General features: G+C 35.0%; 5 protein-coding genes across 7 annotated transcripts; 3 read left to right on the top strand and 2 right to left on the bottom strand.

Annotated features, from left to right (window-relative positions):
* Positions 1–174: 174 nt before the first annotated feature.
* Positions 175–3,017, bottom strand: GR-RBP5 (glycine-rich RNA-binding protein 5). Of its 2 annotated transcripts, none has more exons than XM_012224993.4 (5): positions 2,861–3,017; positions 2,138–2,282; positions 1,980–2,048; positions 1,651–1,757; positions 175–950 (listed from the first exon to the last, which is right to left on the bottom strand). In XM_012224993.4, exons 2-5 carry the CDS (start codon positions 2,271–2,273, stop codon positions 399–401), a joined length of 864 nt encoding a protein of 287 aa, XP_012080383.1. In that variant the 5' UTR covers positions 2,274–2,282; positions 2,861–3,017; the 3' UTR covers positions 175–398. The 2 variants fall into 2 exon arrangements, with proteins under 2 accessions (XP_012080383.1, XP_012080382.1); XM_012224992.4 differs by having other exon boundaries at positions 2,138–2,286.
* A 175-nt stretch (positions 3,018–3,192) lies between these two features.
* Positions 3,193–4,663, top strand: PS2 (Presenilin-2). The gene has a single exon (XM_012224994.3). The coding sequence runs from the start codon at positions 3,296–3,298 to the stop codon at positions 4,583–4,585; it is 1,290 nt and encodes a 429-aa protein (XP_012080384.1). The 5' UTR covers positions 3,193–3,295; the 3' UTR covers positions 4,586–4,663.
* Positions 4,664–6,576: 1,913 nt separating this feature from the next.
* EXO70E2 (exocyst subunit exo70 family protein E2) lies at positions 6,577–9,789 on the bottom strand. Of its 2 annotated transcripts, none has more exons than XM_020681947.3 (3): positions 9,515–9,789; positions 9,130–9,210; positions 6,577–8,799 (listed from the first exon to the last, which is right to left on the bottom strand). In XM_020681947.3, the coding sequence occupies exon 3, from the start codon at positions 8,691–8,693 to the stop codon at positions 6,783–6,785; it is 1,911 nt and encodes a 636-aa protein (XP_020537606.1). In that variant the 5' UTR covers positions 8,694–8,799; positions 9,130–9,210; positions 9,515–9,789; the 3' UTR covers positions 6,577–6,782. The 2 variants fall into 2 exon arrangements, with proteins under 2 accessions (XP_020537606.1, XP_012080385.1); XM_012224995.4 differs by having other exon boundaries at positions 9,107–9,210; positions 9,515–9,788.
* A 1,728-nt stretch (positions 9,790–11,517) lies between these two features.
* Positions 11,518–13,307, top strand: LOC105640781 (homeobox-like protein). The gene is made up of 3 exons (XM_012225175.4): positions 11,518–11,715; positions 12,234–12,815; positions 12,925–13,307. The coding sequence occupies exons 2-3, from the start codon at positions 12,235–12,237 to the stop codon at positions 13,139–13,141; spliced, it is 798 nt and encodes a 265-aa protein (XP_012080565.1). The 5' UTR covers positions 11,518–11,715; position 12,234; the 3' UTR covers positions 13,142–13,307.
* Positions 13,308–14,152: 845 nt separating this feature from the next.
* Positions 14,153–17,688, top strand: RPA70B (RPA70-kDa subunit B). Its single transcript, XM_012224997.4, has 12 exons — positions 14,153–14,417; positions 14,639–14,785; positions 14,884–15,099; positions 15,211–15,388; positions 15,485–15,755; positions 15,849–15,951; positions 16,038–16,162; positions 16,261–16,339; positions 16,428–16,572; positions 16,801–16,961; positions 17,054–17,174; positions 17,281–17,688. The coding sequence occupies exons 1-12, from the start codon at positions 14,290–14,292 to the stop codon at positions 17,473–17,475; spliced, it is 1,869 nt and encodes a 622-aa protein (XP_012080387.1). The 5' UTR covers positions 14,153–14,289; the 3' UTR covers positions 17,476–17,688.
* The last annotated feature ends 192 nt before the right edge of the window (positions 17,689–17,880 follow it).

The following is a 17,880-nucleotide window of genomic DNA, read 5'->3' on the forward strand; positions in this document are numbered from 1 at the left end:
GGTGATACTTCCAACACTGGGAGAGCAACATTCCGTACAAGTGTCAAAATTTTTACGACTGGTACGAAAATCTGAGTGAATATCAAAATTCAAGTCGATCAGTTGCACATGTGACAAGGAACCAGATGACAAATGATATACCAGAGAGAAAAAAAAAAAAAAAAAAAAAAAAACTAACAATCAAAGAGCATCTGCAACTACAATTATTTATAGCAAATAGCCTTTAATTGTAAATAGCAACACTCTCTTAAGTTGAAGGTTCACTTCACAGCGCCAAATTGATAAATGAACTGTTCAGACACAAATAAAGTACGATAAAAACTAAAAACAAAATTCAGGCCTACTTCAAATATAAGGAGGAAGCAAATTCAACTGCTTCCAACGATGAAGGCATTCTATCATGCTCTTTTAGCAAAGTCACTGTCATCATCATCCCTGCCTTCCAAAGGTTCAGCTTGATCATAACCTGCACCTGCATCATCAAAGCTGCTACCTCCCTGGCCAAAAAATTTATCGTCACCACCATCTTTATTGCTGCTACCAAAGTTACCACTGCCAGCACCATTTTCACTAGTGTTTCCACCTGCAACACCACCTCCATAAGCTCCAAAACTCCAACCACCTCCAGAAGCTCCAGTGCTACTACTGTCAAACGTGTTTCCACCAGAAGTAACATCTGCATTGGCATAGTCACTGCCGCCGCTAGTGTTACCAGCTCCATAATTCCCACCGGAACTACCGTAATTACTGCTATAGCCTCCACCACCAGCTCCATAGCCTCCGGCACCTGCACCGTAGCCCCCGCCACCTGCACCGTAGCCCCCGCCTGCACCATAGCCGCCACCACCACTTGCACCGTAGCCGCCGCCACTGAAGCCACCACCTCCACCAAAGCCACCACGAGCTCTATCGTTCGCATAATTCACCCTTACACGACGACCTTGAAGATCCTGGGAGACATGGCACAAATAAAAAAAAAGAAGCTCAAGAAGCTAAGACCAGAACCAAGAATTCAGCACAGCATGCATGCAACAGTGACAGTATTAGCTAACAGCTTGCTGGATAAATTATTGTTCAGAATTTCGTAACTTCACGAAGCAGCTTGCTTATATTCTTATTTAAATGTTTTCATTTAATTTTAAAAAAATTAAAAATTAGGACATAGCTAACGGAAAAAAATAAAAATAAAAGTTAAAGAGTCTTTGTATGTGAACAAATAATGATGGTCTTCTAAAACTATCCCTACATCGGTGAGTGAGAGGAAAGCTTCCACTACATAGAAAGGCATGGCATTGCACTTGTATAAATGTGCACATAAAATGTCTCAATACCATATTGTATCCTCAATAAATCCGTAAAATGCATGTTAAACCAGCAATGTTTACTATGTGCATGACAGTTTAAGTTATGAGAGAAGAGAGGATAATTTATAAATGAAGAAAAAAGAGCAAAAGGCATTTTTCTCTTCACTTGTTTGAATGTTATTTATGCTTAGGTTTATATTAAAAACTGAAAAAAAATGCCAATCCCATTTCATTGTAATCATCTTTCTTCTCTTTTTGAATCCTAAAAAAAAGAGTCCTGGGAGTATGACACAACTTAATTATCTCAAGGAAGGGGGGGGGGGGGGGGGTTGGTTTTGATACAAACCTGTCCATCCAAGGCCTGGATGGCACTAGAGGCCTCCTCGCTCGAGGTGTAAGTAACAAAACCAAATCCTCTAGATCTACCAGTTTCCCGATCCAGAATGACTCTTGCTGCAATATGAACATCAGGTCAATCATAACTTTTTACACAAACACAGCTTCGTACAACATACTACAATTTTTGAAGTAAAAGACCCTGCAATCATAGCTAGAAACTGCATTCACAAATTATCGCACATCCCCAAAAGAGCATACATCCCCACACAACTTGAAGACAAGAATAACCAGTCTTCCCCAAGGAACTTATGAAAATAATTTGTTTAACCTCATTACCTTCAATGACTTCGCCATATTTACTAAAAGCCTCTCTCAGGCTAGTGTCGTCTGTGGCATAAGAAATACCTACAATGGAAAATTTGAATAATTATTAACAGCGACATATAAATGGTCAGAAACAATTGTGCATGCAAATACAGAAAGAGAGAAAGTACCTCCAACAAAGACTTTTGAAGATGACATGCATCTTATTGCTTGATAGATGGATGGCCTGGATGCAGAAAGTTCATTACTGATCTGCTTGCTGGTTGTTTGTCTTAGTATATTCCCAACTTTACTAAGAAAAGCCATTGCAATAACCTAACTAAATAAAAAAAGGCCTCAGTTAAAACTTATAAGAGCCGAAGGAAATTTACAAACTCCAATTCTTCATGCCAGGACTTCTCTTCTACAAAAAGCGCTAAAAAACAACTAAATCAAATAATGTCTAAAAATTTTACGAATAACAAACAGAAGTCACAAAATTGTTGACCAATCCCTCTTTTTTTCTTTTTTTCTTCTTTCTTTTTTTTTTTTTTAACCCGATCAAAATACCGTAAATTTATTATCAGTATTCCTCAAGTTTCTCAGGGACCAAACAGAGCAAACATAGAACCGACGGCTAACATTTATTATCAGTATTCCTCAAGTTCATTAGCGACCAAACATATCAGTATTATCAACTAGGAGTTCTCAAAACGCGAAACAAAACCCATAAAATCATAAAGGAAGAGACTTCAGAGCTCGATCAAGCATTACCTGGATCAAACCCTAGAAAAAGCCGACGACAGCAGCAGATATAAAAGAAATAGGTAACAAAACAAATTCAAGCAAAAAATAAAAGTGAAAGACCCAAACTTTAACAAAAGATTCAAGAGAGAGATTGATTTGAAGAATACCTTATATTTTGCCTTTCTTTCTTTTTCTCTTTCACTCGAATAAGTGACTTAAACCCTACTTCAGAACGGAGGTTTTTGTAGGAGAGGCAGAGGAGGGTTATATCAAGTGAAGGAGAAGATATGGACCGTTGGATTCTTTCTGATGTGTATGGCCGTTGGATTAGTCGTATGACGGTGAGTTTGGAGATTTTTGTGTTACTGACTGGATTTTACACGTGTGGTCTTAAAGATTTTTCCTCTCAAGCTAAAATACGGCAGTTGACAAATAGACAACAAAATCAACGGTTGATATTTCTGCTGCACCATTACTACCGTGAAAATGCCCTCACCAGAAGGTCAAAGAAACCAAAAGCCTTCCATCATAAAATTCTGCAATTTCCCCTTCCAAACGCCAAACAAACAAAATCGCAAATTGTAAAAAATTTGAACACCCCAATGGCCCAAATTCAAAGACCCAGAAGCATTATTGATTCTTTAGGGGAAGAAATAATCAGAATCCTAACACCAGTCTCAATCTGTATGTTTATTGTGGTGATTTTGGTTTCAATCCTCAACACAGACTCCTCTTCAGGGTCATCAACAATAAACACCATAGCTACCATGGCATACAGTGAGACAACCTCAGACTCATTTGGGGATAAGCTCAAAGGTGCCCTTTTGAACTCACTCGTTTTTGTGGCAGTTGTCACTGTTGTTACTTTTATACTGGTGCTTCTTTTTTATCTTAGATGCACTCAGTTCTTGAAACTCTACATGGGTTTCTCTTCGTTTATTGTTTTGGGATTCATGGGTGGTGAAATAGCCTTGTTCTTGATTAAAGATTTTAGTTTTCCTATTGATTGTTTCACTTTTTTGGTGGTTTTGTTCAATTTTGCTGTTGTGGGTGTGTTGGCTGTGTTTATGTCAAAAATGGCTATATTTATCACACAGGCTTATTTGGTTGCTATTGGGGTTTTAGTTGCTTACTGGTTTACTCTTTTACCTGAATGGACAACTTGGGCACTATTGATTGCCATGGCATTGTATGATCTTGCTGCTGTGTTATTGCCTGTTGGGCCATTAAGGCTTTTGGTAGAGCTTGCAATATCTAGGGATGAAGATATCCCTGCACTGGTTTACGAGGCTCGGCCTGTGGCTAATCATGATTCAGGCTCAAGGAATGGTTTAGTTCAAAGGAGGTTATGGAGAGAAAGGAGAAATGTAGGAAACGGCTCTGAAGAGAACTTGAACTCTAACTTTGCTTTGGATTCAAATTTGACCAATAGTACAGTTAATTTAGCTGATGCTGGTCATAATGCCTCAAGATTGGTTGGAGTTGAAGAGGGGCAACTTCATGAAAGGGAAGCAGAGCTTTCAGCTCCATTAATTGATAGCAGGAATGGTATTCAGTTGCATGGGCAGAGAGATTCTATCTCAAATGAAAGTTTGCTGCTTGAGGGTATTGGGTTGGGTTCGACTGGTGCTATCAAGCTGGGGCTCGGGGATTTTATCTTCTATAGTGTGTTAGTTGGAAGAGCAGCAATGTATGACTTTATGACTGTGTATGCATGTTATCTTGCTATTATAGCTGGTCTAGGCATTACATTGATGCTATTGGCATTGTATCAGAAAGCTTTGCCAGCTCTTCCAGTGTCAATTGCCCTAGGGGTTTTGTTTTATTTCTTGACTCGGCTGTTACTTGAAGCTTTTGTTGTACAATGTTCATTGAACCTTGTGATGTTTTAACAATTTAATAAGTTATTGTCGTGTAATAATTTGCCACAGCTCAAAGTTGATTCTTTAGTTTGAAATTCATCATTTATATATTCTTTTGTCAAATAATTGTATACTTTGAATTTATCACTCCCGTGGGATTAGTGTGAAATGTTGTAGAAACATGAAGAAGTGACCAACTTGCAAAAGTTGTTGCTCGACTTGTTGAATGTATGTATCGGTCATTTTGAGGGTTTCTTTTTCCTGTTAAATGATGGATTGTTCTGTTTAAAATTATCCAAATAAATGAGAATTAAAAGCAATTTACAAAAAAGGGATTTTTTCTCTCTCTCTCTCTCTTTTTTTTTCTTTTTTTTTTTTTTTTTGGGGGGGGGGGGGGGGTTGTGACAGAAGGATCCTTGAGATGATCTTAGCGGGAATTGTGAAACAGATGCACGTGAGACATGATATTTGAAAATTGGAAGACTTGCAAAACTATTGAACAAATTACATTAAGAGAAAGAAGTAAAACCATTCATTTAACAGCTCTGTGCGAATGGATTTTGGGAAGTCACTGCTAAGAATTTCCCAATATGCTTCAGAAGCTATAAGTGCTTGAAGTAAATCTCTAGATAAAGGAGCCCTTTGGTACGAAAATATGGTATGAGAAAGGCATGTTTGATTCCATTGGAAACAGGAATTTGTTATTCAACAAGCTTTGCCTTCATACTTGCTTGTGGTCTCTTACTTCAACAAGCGTCAGCTGCTAAAAGGTAATTTCCTCCTCCTGCCTTGTATCTGGAGCATGATTTTGATCTAACTTTGCATATTTTTATTATGACAATATTTTAAGTTAAGAACATGTGGATTTGCTTACTTTCAGTAATCATGATTGTGAAACACTTTGAAACACCCTCTCTGGTCTAACGGTTTAGGTTTTTTTTGAAATATTGTAATTTTAGAATCCTTCTTAAAAACTTTGTTACCGTGTTGTTGCAAATGTATTAATGCATCCAAGCTTGGAAGTTGGAACATTGCTGGTTCAACTAAAAGGAAGACCTTGAAATATAAAATTCTTGAATATGGTTGAAATTGTCTAAATTGCAAAGTTCTTTCAGAACTCGGTAACTTTAATTCAATGCGAATTATTGAATGATATGTAAGTAAGTGTTATCAAACAACTTAAAGCCAATGTATTGAAAATTTTAACTTTAAATTCTGATTGATATTATCAAACACAGCCGTAAGAGACTAATTAAAAAGGAACAACATGTCCAAGATATTACTGTGGCCCTTCATCCCTTTGTTTATTAGGCTACAGCACAACAAAAACGTACATTTCTCCATGTTGATAGCTAAAACTTACTTTTTAGCAGCAATAATCAAGTGATAAGTAATTCATCTTTATTTCAATATGGAAGCACCAATTATCCCCTTTCCATTAGTCTCTTCCTCTTTCTCTGCTTCTATGATGATACCTGTATATTGTTTGTGTGGCAATATGAACTCCATGGAATATTTGGGATTTAGTTAGATTACTATTCAGCTAACAACCTTCTGCATTTTTCATTATTTAAAACACACTAGACAAATCATTGATTTGCTAGGAACTAGAAGAGGAAACATAAACAAATTCTGGTCTACCTTAATCTCCATTTATATTTTATTATTTGAGCTTTCATTTTCCATCAACTAAAGTGGTCCAAACACAAGTTTCTATTAAATAATAAGTAACACCTCCAACACCACCGCGTTGAATTTCTCAACAGAAAAAACATTAAGGCCTGCCTTTGTTTAGCCATCTCAGTCTTTCTATATATAAATATTTATACACTATTGAATGTACCCATCACAGTCATCAGCAGTTTTACTCTCTATTGTTAGTATTATCATGCGGCCAGCATTCTACTTTGTCAATCTTACCAAGAAAGACCTTCTCACTGACATGTTAGACTTAAGCTTGTAATCATGAACAAGACTCTACCTAACAGAAGAAATGCAGTTATTGTTGTCTATATGAGCAATGCAGCAACAGGAAAGTTGTAATATACATGCAGAATATAAGAAATTTGTACATGGAACAAGTCTACAATCAAATTTCAATTCAGAAGTTTTATAACAGGCCAATATATGTTACTGGTAATATACATCTATCACGATATTCCACAATTAGGAGACCGAAGTAATGAGGCATTAAAAAAAATTCTGAAACTCAATAGCGTCTGAGGATTCACTTCCTGCGTGAATTTCGCAGTGATCTTGGTGGTCCAGCAAAAAGATGCAAGAGCAGTTCAGCTACCTGATCTGTAGTGTACTTAACATACCTGTCATCAACATTGCTGTTGTTAATACCGAGAAAATTTTGATAAGCAGGGATTACTTTCTGTGAAGTTGAAATTTGCAGATCGTCCCGAAGCTGAAGATCTGGAACGGACCAGCGTGTCTGGTTTTTGTATACTTCCTCAAAAGCATTACTGAATCTTCTGCACCTTTCCTTAAGAGTTGTCTTTCCATCATCTCTAAGCATAGAGACAACTGAACTCCAAGCGGCCCTCACGTAGCAGGTTGCATGTTGTTGGAATTTTCCATTATGTTTCCGAATCCATTCATCTCCAAAGAAAAACCTGAGGTCAGAGTCCTTGACTTTCTTGACCATGTAATAGATGTTGTTAATCAAAAAAATATGCTGCAGAGAATCATCCTTGTATAATTTGGATTTCTCAATAAGGTTGGATTCTAGAGTGGATGTAATTGACCGAAGGTGGTAAGCCATCGGACAACAAGTGGAAGAAGGAATGTCCTGTCCATTATCAATCTCAACCACAGGATTTGCTTCATCAACATTTTGGTACTTGAAAAGAAAATTTATAGTGTCACAATAATCTGTGAGAAGCTTCATGTAATTCATGACATACTTTGTCAGGGGATGAATTCCCCCTCCAGGGACAGATTGTGTTGATGCATTGGATGCAATGGCATACTCAAATTTCATAAATGTCTCCCTTGCACAATCACCTAGTCTCCTCAAAAGCTCATGGAACTCGATTCTAATAAAAGAACCATCATCTTCTGAGAATAAACCATCTATTTCTAGATGAAGACTGGCCATAACTTCATACATGTCAAGCAGGAGAGATAACTTCTCTGGCTCGCGAGGTCCCATTGCCACGGCATGGCCAAAATTCAAAAGGTACAAAATTGAAGCCTTTGAGATTTCAATAAAGCAAAATGAATTGACAGAACCAAAATCCCCCAGTATCTGGTCACAAAGTCGTTTCTCGCTGGTAAGATATGCTCTAATGATGATCTTCGTAGCCCACATCCATTTTTTTATCTCACTGTTTAAACTATCCCATTCCAGATTCAAAACATCCTCAATACTGAGTTTCTTTATTTCAAGAATCGACAAGTATTCATACAGTGCTTCTCTCCGTACATCAATGAAAGCCTCGGAAAATTCTTGAATGTAATTAGACGCAGACATTACATTTGCAATGGATTTGATGTCAGGAATTACACGCGGATCAACCAAATCTTGAGCACATTCAACAGATTCTTCATTCCTACTTCTCTGGGATGTTACCTCAACTACTTCATCTTCCACGGAAGAAAATGACTCGTCATAAACAACATCCTCTGCGCGCGAACGGAATGAAACATACTGTGGCCTAAACTCTTGCTTATTCTGAACAAGAATGTGATACAGCTCTTTCTCAAGTCTTGACATTGCTCTCTGCAGTGCACGCTGAGCTTGTAAACCAATCTCCCTTAGCTTCCCATTTTCGCTTGAGGACAAACCTCCTAAACTTTCTTTCACCATTAAAATATCATTTACAGCTTGCAAATATTCAGCGGCTTCCAAGGAGCCTGAGCCCCATATTAGAGATGGATTTGACTCCCAACGCATTATCTTTTGCTCAGCACATTTCAACTGTTCCTCAATTTCATAAAACCCTCCTCCCTTTTCGGTTATTATAGTCATCGTGGACAAATGGGAGTCAAGCTGCTCAAGTGCTCTTCTAATATCATCATTCAAGTTCTTGCTAGCTCCTAACGCCTTCAGGATATGCTGAGTTGCAGCAACGATATGTTGTTCTGCTTCATAAGTTGGCATGCTAGATTGACAGTCGCTTTCGAGCATCACCGGAGAAGGTAGGCGGCACAGGTGAAATGATCCAAACAATGTAAATCTTGAATAACCCTCAAATAATATCCAGCACCCCCGTCATTTCCTTGTCATATGAACTCTGTTACAAAGAAACCACGGCTTGGGCTGAAGGAGACTGGTTAAAAAATAAAGAAAAAACGCAAGAAATTGGTGCTACAAAAGGAAGGACTCTAATCTAAGAAGCAACATAGTATTATCAAAACAAGCATAGGAAGAGATTCGATTATCGGTTAAGCTATCCCAACGTATTCAATCAATCTAAAACTACTGACAGATGAAAAGCAACAGAAACGAAGCCAATTGACCATGAGATGAACAGTTAGACCACATATATTTGTAAGTATAAATATCAATATACACAAATATATCGGACATCGAAAATTTACCAGAATCTTGCAGTAAGTATTACCAAATCTTTATTGTTTCTTCCTCTTTGATCCCACCATGCCCTCTGCCATGAACTAATCACTAAATACTGGACAAGAATTTTCTGAAGAAACAAACAAAAAAGTCAAAAGTATTAACCTTTAAACCATAGTCTTATATAATAACGATAACAAATATGCTGTCGATAAGAACAAAACAACCCACAAAACAAAACTACACAGAATAAATGATCAACTCAAGGTTGCAGACAATAACATACACAGATCATAGACATAGACGACAAAAGATTATCAAACAATCAAAAAAAACAAAACTGACTGAAAGCCTGAAATCTTTATCAATAACAACCTAGTAACAAAATTTGGAATTATAAACTAAAAGATTTTCAAGAAAAGAAATGAATTTACTTTTCTTTTTTCTTCAGCAGGTGATGTTTCTTCACAGAGGGTGAAAAATCAAATTCAGGGCAAGGAAGAGGAATTAAAATCTAAAAGTTTGGAATAAAAAAAAAATGTCGAAGGAGCTGGTTCTCTTCTCTGCAATTTCTATGACAATGATATTGTACGGTTCTCTAACACAAAGTAATGGGCCTCTGAGCTTTCCATATTAAACTAGTAAAATTTTAAAAGTGTTATAGTCAAGGTCGTGGCTCGTGGCTTCTGACTTTTGACGAGCCAAGCAAAAACATTGAACCAACGAATCACACTAAACAAGGAATTCATGTAACCTTTTGTGTTTGCGTTTTGGGCTTTTTGGGAAATGCGCCATCTCACGGTTCTACGGACGTTTTAGTAATGACAGCTTTCCAAGAACATGGTGATGATCGGCGGGTACTGCTTCACAAGGTTTCCTTTTAGTGGAAACAAAAATGATTTTCTTATACTCATTCCCAAGAATTTTTTCTTACTCTTTATTTAATTAATTATCATTCAACAAAATTATTACTTCGTATTACTCCACTTATTGTTTACAATAAATTTTAGCTTAATTATCATTTTATAATTTTTATGTGATTATTTTATTCTAAAATATTAATTCATTCAGAGTATTTTTAAGAAATAATAAATTATATTTTTTAATAATATCTTTATTTCAAATGCAATAAAGTTAGTTATGTTTTGAGATAAAGTCAAATTATTCTTGATTTTGTTATTTTCTCTGTCCAAAAATGTAAATCGTTTTTTTTTATTATTTTATCTCAAATTATAAGTCGTTTTGAATATTTTAAGGAGTAATAAATGATATTTTTTAAATATTATCCTTATTTATATTAGATAGAATAAATATTTTTACAAGTAACTATTAGTTTTGATATAAAAAAATAATTTAGCTAATTTACCTTTGGTTTTGTTATAATCTAGGAGAATTATTTGTTATAATAAACTCAAAGGTAATTTGATCAAATTATTATTTATCTCCAAATCAATACCATTGAAGTATTTATTGTATTTAGTATAAACAAGATTAACATTGAAAAATATTATTTATTATTTCTTAAAATATACAAAATAATTTATATCTTAGGATTAAATAATAAACCAAAAATGATTTATATTTTATGATAAAAAGAGTATATTTTAAGAGAATTAACTGCGTAGTTCTCGTTCAAAAACCTTGGCATAGAGCAAATATTTATCTTTAAATGGTGGCCGTCGCTAGACCATGCATAGATAATTTCTTTTAAAAAAAGAGAATAAAAAAGCGAGCAAAAAGCATATAGTAAAATTCGGGCCCATTTTAATAGGCCTAGTAACAAGAATCTGAAGCCCAGCCCATTTATTTAACATATGTTTTCATTTTGAAAAAAATATACATTACTCACTTAAAAATAATAAAATTACGGTTTGAGGTCTAAACTTTTACGTAATTTTACTGATCAGGACAAAAGTCCTGCTGTGTATATGTATCCTTCGATTTTCAGCAAAAGCTTGGGAAATTTGAAGCTGCTATAGATTTTCCTTGAGATGGATGGAAACTGCTATGCTATAACTGATATTATAACAAGAACCATTTTATGTTGTTTTTGTCTTTCTAAATCAATTTTATAAGTTCAAAAAATATTGTTTTTGGGATTAATTGTTATTTTTAAGCCGAGTCTCAAACAACTCGTAACTTGACTAATTTATAACCTTATTTTTTGGAATAAACTATTAAATTAAATGAAATGATGGATTTTGTACTCGTAAAGTCTTGGTGTGTATATATATATATATATATATCGTTTCAATTTTGATTTTAAGATTTTTAATAATAATAATAATAATAAGACAGACAGTTGATCTGGGATAGGGACGTTGAGGATGGCGCGAAGGCTTAAGAAGAGTTTGTTATTTCTAAAATGAAACTGAAACAAAGAATACCTATAACTATGCCTCACCATAAAAATCCTTTATCGCCTTTTTCCTTTCAACACCTCACTTCCTCTATCTTCTTTCTCTTTCTCTTTCTCTCACTTTCTCTCCCTCTCTCTCACTTTCTTGGATTTTGCTATCAGTTTTCTCTTTTCCCCCGTTGATCAAGAAAATAATTGTACGTTACAGAGTTTTGAGCCATTTTTGATTTGATCCCTTCGTTGCCAACTTCTTGGGTTGTTTTTGCCTTTATAACAGTAAGTAATTATATATTGTCTTATAAATAAACATTGTTATTGCTAAATGCTAATTGATTTTGAATTTCCTTATACTTTCCTTCTACAATTGCATTGTATTGTTTCTTTCCTGTCAATATTTTGTGTAAAATGATATTTTTCAGATATATAATTGGAATTCTGATAAAAAGGTTACAAGACAATCAATCTTTTCTCGATAACAATTGGGTTTCTTCTTTTCGATACTGCTTATCAAAATTTACAGAATGTTAGTTGAAGCTCCTGCAATTATTGTCTATGGGGACAATAGGATATAAGCTAAACACCCATTTTTAATTTTCATGTCCTTGAAATAGAATTTGATTTTCAAGAATAATTTCAACCAAAATGCAACAATAATATCGCTAAACAAAATAAAAGATAAAGAGGAAGAAAAACCCAAATCTTGCTTTCTTGAGATCTTCTTGCATTGTCATGTCTATAGATTCAATTAAAAAAAAAAAATATCCCTATTGATGAACTGCTCTGCTGTGTGTTAGTATGGGAAGTTCGGAGATTGAAGGCAAACAGATTGAAGATACTCGATATGAGAAAGAAAATAAAATAAGTGCATCTTCTAAAGACCATATTGAGTTAACCCATAATAGCAGCAGACTCTCTCAAGGTACTCAATTAGCAGAAGAAAATAGAGATGTGACAACAAGCCTGGACATGAACACCTCTCCTTCATATAGATTTCCATCTGCAATGTTTGCAAGAAATAAATCTCAGGCGCCAATGGAATGGAGTGCTGCTTCTAGTGAATCTTTGTTCAGTATTCACATGGGGAATATGAGCTTCACTAGAGAACAATCATTTATGGGAGGAGAGCTAATAGGGTTACCTGGTGAGATTAGCATGTCTGCACCTGTTTCTCCTTTGGTAAAGCCTTCCAGTAAGCGAGACATGAATATTCCTTCACCGATTAGTAAATCTTCTGCTAAACACAAGGCTGTTGTTAATTCTGAAACCATAAAAGAAAATGAAACTCCTAAAGAAACTCCCAAGAAATCTCAGCGTTCTGCTAGCTTTCGTCGTTCAGATGTTAGTGGAGCTAGTGTCAAATCATTTGCATTTCCAATGTAAGTCTATGTGTTTCTGCCATACATGAAATGAAGTTCTAACATCTATCTGACATCTAACGTCTAACGTCAAGAAGAAATGATTGGATGTTTGTGTTTATATATGCAGATTGACCGATCACAAAGCCGATTCATCAAAGCCAAATGCATCACCGCGTTCGCCATCACAGCCACAGACTCCTAAAGTGTCACAAGAACCAGAGTCGCAGCAAAAACCACAACTAGAACAGCCTAATCCAGGGACTAGTACTGCTAAACCACCTGCAAATGCTGGTATGAATAGATGGTTCGCTTGCTTACCCTGTTGTAGTTCTTCGCGTTCGTGATGTATGATTGACAAATCTTTGTTGCAGAAGAATTCTGCCACAAATTTTCTACTGTTAACATTGTTGTAAAACGGAAATTAATTCCAGAGGAACACATGTAAGAGAGATCACAAACTTATATATTCAAAAACACTCTTCAAAATTTTGCTTTCCTCAGTAAAAATGTTCCAATTTTATTTTGAAATCTCTTTGTATAGAGAGTTATATGCTTTGGTTCTCTCTCTCTCTCTTTTTGATTCAATTGGGACCAAAAGCTCAAAAAAAAAAAAAAAAAAAAAAAATCAAACAAGTGCAGCTATAAGAGTAGCTACTAATTCAAAATTGACGGATTCTACTTGCTTCCATCTATACCCCACCTTGCTCTGCACTTATAAAATTTTTAAAAAAATTAATTTTATTATAGTGGATTTATGATATTAGGTTCATTAAAATTTAATTTTTGCCTCAATAAAGTAAAATTATGTTATTAATCTCATAAAAATTATAATTTTTAAAAAATTTTGGTTATAATACTACATAATTTTATATTTTTCAATGCATATATGATTTTATCATATTGAAATTTATTATTGTATTTACAAGAACATAGTATTCTAGAGAAAAGTCGTTTTAAAACCTATAATTATGTTTTCGAATTTGGTTGATTTCATCCATATTTTTCAATTATGTATTATTATTACCATAAAATTTTTAATTTAATAACGTTAGCAGACTTATTATACGATAAAAAATAAATGAAAAAATTAATGACAAAATTTTTAATCTTCATTAATCGTTAGTTACATAAAATTTATTGGGCTGTACGATTAGGCCCAATAGAAAATAACCCAATTTAGCATTATGCCAAACCAAAAAAAGGAGGGCAGAACAGTAATTTACATAAATTTCAATAGAATCGGCGGGACCCAAACAAAATGTTATAGTTTCCCGCCAACAGAAAAACTCGAAAACAGCCTCCACTTTCAATTTACTTCCATTTTTTTAGTTTTAACCGCGAAAAGAAAATTCCAAAGAAGCAAATAGCTTTAGTATCGCGCCAAAATCACTCCATACAAAACACACACTCCTCCATAGGCGGCTTCAATCTCCATCTTCCACTACCCAAAAACCCAGAAATCAAAGAGAGAAAGAAAGAGAAAAGGAGAGAGATGGCAAAATGGGTGAGTCCAGATGCTATAGCTACTTTGCTCTCAAATCCAAAACCAGATTCAGCTGCTGATGTACCTGAAATCATCCTCCAGATCACCAATCTAGAACCTAAAGGGAAATCTTATGGGTAAATATCTCTCTTATTTCATCAATTGATGTGATTCTCATAGTTTGATAGGAATAAACACGTTCGTAGAGCTACTTGAATTTTCTGATTGTATGCATTTTCTTTCCAATTATGGGTTTATTTCAATAAGCGAGTTCAGGCTTTCAGATTTGATGATATAGCTACTCTGTATATACCATGCAAACTGTTTTTGATTTAGCTTTGTTGCTCTTGGCTTGCAGGTTTGATGCTAATGATGGAAAGAGGAGGATAAAAGCAATTTTCAATTCCCGTTTGTCCACTGAGATTATCTCCGGAAACATCCAAAATTTGGGTCTTATTCGTATCATTGATTACACAGTCAATGAAATACCCAGTAAATCGGAGAAGTATGAAACTTAGCTTCCATCTTAGTTTGTTTTCTTAGATTGGTTTGAATTTTTCGATTTGATTGCTAATTTGATGGGGTTCTTTTCAATTGTTCCAGTTATTTAATCATAACAAAATGTGAGGTGGTTTCTCCTGCCCTTGAAATGGAAATCAAGGAACAGGTAGAAAAGGAAGAAGTAGGCATAATATTGAAACCAAAACAAGAAAATGAGATCAAGACTGAAGCTAAGAAAGAAGTTGGCATTCTTTTGAAGCCAAAACAAGAAATAGTTGCAAAATCAGCTGCTCAAATAGTGCATGAACAACGTGGAAAGTGAGTCTTTCTTGTTTGGTTGGCTTTAGCCAAATTTTAAATTATTGATAAGGGTTCACTATTTCATTTTTATTGTTGTGTATTCATATCTCATGTCTATGTAAATTTCAGTATGGCTCCTGCTGCACGAATGGCCATGACAAGAAGAGTTCATCCTCTTGTTTCTTTGAATCCTTACCAAGGCAACTGGACTATCAAGGTCAGAGTTACAAGCAAAGGAAATATGCGTACATATAAGAATGCAAGAGGAGAAGGGTGTGTTTTCAATGTTGAGTTAACAGATGAAGATGTAAGTTCTGTTTGGAAATTTGGTTATGTGTATTTTGCAATTTTAGTTTCCCAGTTAGAGGGACTATGAATTGATAAATGGATTTTCTATATGCAGGGTACACAGATACAAGCAACAATGTTTAATGAGGCTGCAAGGAAATTCTATGACAAGTTTCAGTTGGGAAAGGTTTACTACATATCAAAAGGAACTCTCAGAGTTGCTAACAAACAGTTTAGGACAGTGCAAAATGATTATGAAATGACTTTAAATGAGAACTCTGAAGTAGAGGAGGCCAGAAATGAAGCAACTTTTATTCCTGAAACAAAATTCAATTTTGTCCCAATTGATCAATTGGGTCCATATGTTAATACAAATGAGCTTGTTGGTAAGAACCTACTTTAGGAATCCATTGTTGATGTGCACTCTTCCTTGGCCCTTGTTCTCATTGTCTAGTAACATGTTTTCTGATCTGTTTTAGATGTTATTGGAGTTGTTCAAAGTGTTTCTCCGACAATGAGCATTAGAAGGAAAAGCAACAATGATATTGTCCCAAAGCGTGACATAACTATTGCAGATGAGACGTAATTATTCTTTCTACCATTTACTCAATTCATTTTAATTTATCTTTGTAGTTACACCATATTGAAGCAGCGAATGTGTAATACAGGAAGAAGACAGTTGTAGTGTCTCTATGGAATGATCTTGCAACCGATGTGGGGCAAGAATTACTTGACGTTGCTGATAAATCGCCTGTAGTTGCAATCAAATCTCTTAAAGTTGGTGACTTTCAAGGTAAACTACTGTTCTCTTGTGCTGTTATGTTATTTTCTGGTTGCTGTGTCTTTGAAAGTGATCTTGATATGTAGTTGTCAATTTTACATTTTATGCAGGAGTATCTTTGTCTACATTGGGTAGAAGCATTCTACAAATCAATCCAGATATTCCTGATTCAAATAAGCTGAGGAGCTGGTAAATTTTTGTCATCAATATTTGCACTCGATATTTCTTTTTCTATTTTTTTTGCTAATGTGTATTAACACATTTAGTTGTTTGCTAGGTATGATTCTGAAGGTAAAGAGGCTTCAATGTCCTCTGTTGGCTCTGGTTTAAGCCCTTCAACAAAGAGCGGAGCGAGATCTATGTACTCTGACCGAGTCACCATCTCTCACATAACAAGCAATCCATCTTTGGGTAGTGACAAGGTATGGGCATCGTTAATCTTTCACAAATAAATGAAATGCCTTTCACTTGAAAGTTTTAATTTATAACTTCTGATTGGTCTCCAGCAATGAAACATTTAAAATTGCTAACTATGTTTTGCATTGGAGATAATAGAGCTTGATTTGATTAATTAATGACCGATCAACTGATTGAAAGTTTGAGGGAGTTATTTAATTGATAGAAAGTGAATTCGATTGTGTCCATTGCAGCCTGCATTTTTCAGCATTAGGGCATATATAAGTTTTATTAAGCCTGATCAGAGCATGTGGTACCGGGCTTGCAAAACTTGCAATAAGAAAGTGACTGAAGCTGTTGGAGGTGGATATTGGTGTGAAGCATGCCAGAAGAGTGATGCAGAGTGCAGTTTAAGGTGAGAATCTGAAAGGGAATATTAAAGGGCAATAACATTATATATGCATTGCAATGGAAATTTAACATTAAATTATCTGTTGTATTTTCAAGGTATATTATGGTGGTTAGAGTCTCAGATGCAAGTGGTGAAGGTTGGGTTTCTACATTCAATGAAGAAGCAGAGAAGATCATTGGTTGCTCTGCTGATGAACTTGATACACTGAAATCACAGGTACACTACTATCAAAGAAACATCTGAAATTAAATTAATTTAGGTGAACATATGAAATTCGAGAAATTGGTTTCTGACTCCTTTAATCACATTTTGACATTATCAGGAAGAAGGGACTTCATACCAAATGAAATTGAAAGAAGCCACATGGAACCCTCATCTTTTTAGGGTCAGTGTTACTCAAAACGAGTACAATAACGAGAAGAGGCAAAGAATAACAGTTAGGGCTGTTGCTCCAGTTGATTTTGCTGCAGAATCAAGATATTTGCTAGAAGAGATCTCAAAGATGAAAGCTTCTTAGTAGATGACTTTGTTTTTGTTCTTAAAATGTGGCTCGGCCAATATAACATCCAATCTTTTTGTATCTTAAGGGATAGTAAGCCAGATCTAGAATTCTAGATTGTCGATTCTCCAAACACTTTGTAATATATGATTATTCTATTAGTTGCTTTGTTTAGCTATGCTCCTAGATATATATCAAAATTATCTTATGCAGTTAGAGCTATTAAATAAATCTGGTTGCTTGGGCTCAGCCAACTGCATTCAGTTTGCAGTTGCATCACTAAAAATATGGTTGGTTCCATTGTTATTGATTCATATTATTAGGATAAAGGTAATATCAATTTAAAATTCTTTCAACTTGACAAGTGTAGAATCTTTAGAGACAAGGGAAAGAAAGTTAGACCGTTAAATTAGGTGAAGTTCC

The sequence above is a fragment of the Jatropha curcas genome, chromosome 10, assembly GCF_041381405.1.
Source record: "Jatropha curcas cultivar XTBG-Jc1 chromosome 10, XTBG_Jcur_1.0, whole genome shotgun sequence".
NCBI lineage: Eukaryota > Viridiplantae > Streptophyta > Magnoliopsida > Malpighiales > Euphorbiaceae > Jatropha > Jatropha curcas.

Bases quoted from the DNA above. Each gene is read 5' to 3' on its own strand.
- GR-RBP5 (XM_012224993.4), bottom strand. From the start codon at position 2,273: ATGGCTTTTCTTAGTAAAGTTGGGAATATACTAAGACAAACAACCAGC. The intron at 1,758-1,979 runs GTAATGAGGTTA...TTCATATTGCAG, and splicing joins ATATGGCGAAGTCATTGAAG to CAAGAGTCATTCTGGATCGG. The intron at 951-1,650 runs GTTTGTATCAAA...CATGTCTCCCAG, and splicing joins TCCAGGCCTTGGATGGACAG to GATCTTCAAGGTCGTCGTGT.
- PS2 (XM_012224994.3), top strand. From the start codon at position 3,296: ATGGCCCAAATTCAAAGACCCAGAAGCATTATTGATTCTTTAGGGGAA.
- EXO70E2 (XM_020681947.3), bottom strand. From the start codon at position 8,693: ATGCTCGAAAGCGACTGTCAATCTAGCATGCCAACTTATGAAGCAGAA.
- LOC105640781 (XM_012225175.4), top strand. From the start codon at position 12,235: ATGGGAAGTTCGGAGATTGAAGGCAAACAGATTGAAGATACTCGATAT. The intron at 12,816-12,924 runs GTAAGTCTATGT...TTATATATGCAG, and splicing joins AAATCATTTGCATTTCCAAT to ATTGACCGATCACAAAGCCG.
- RPA70B (XM_012224997.4), top strand. From the start codon at position 14,290: ATGGCAAAATGGGTGAGTCCAGATGCTATAGCTACTTTGCTCTCAAAT. The intron at 15,100-15,210 runs GTGAGTCTTTCT...TGTAAATTTCAG, and splicing joins GTGCATGAACAACGTGGAAA to TATGGCTCCTGCTGCACGAA. The intron at 15,756-15,848 runs GTAAGAACCTAC...GATCTGTTTTAG, and splicing joins TAATACAAATGAGCTTGTTG to ATGTTATTGGAGTTGTTCAA.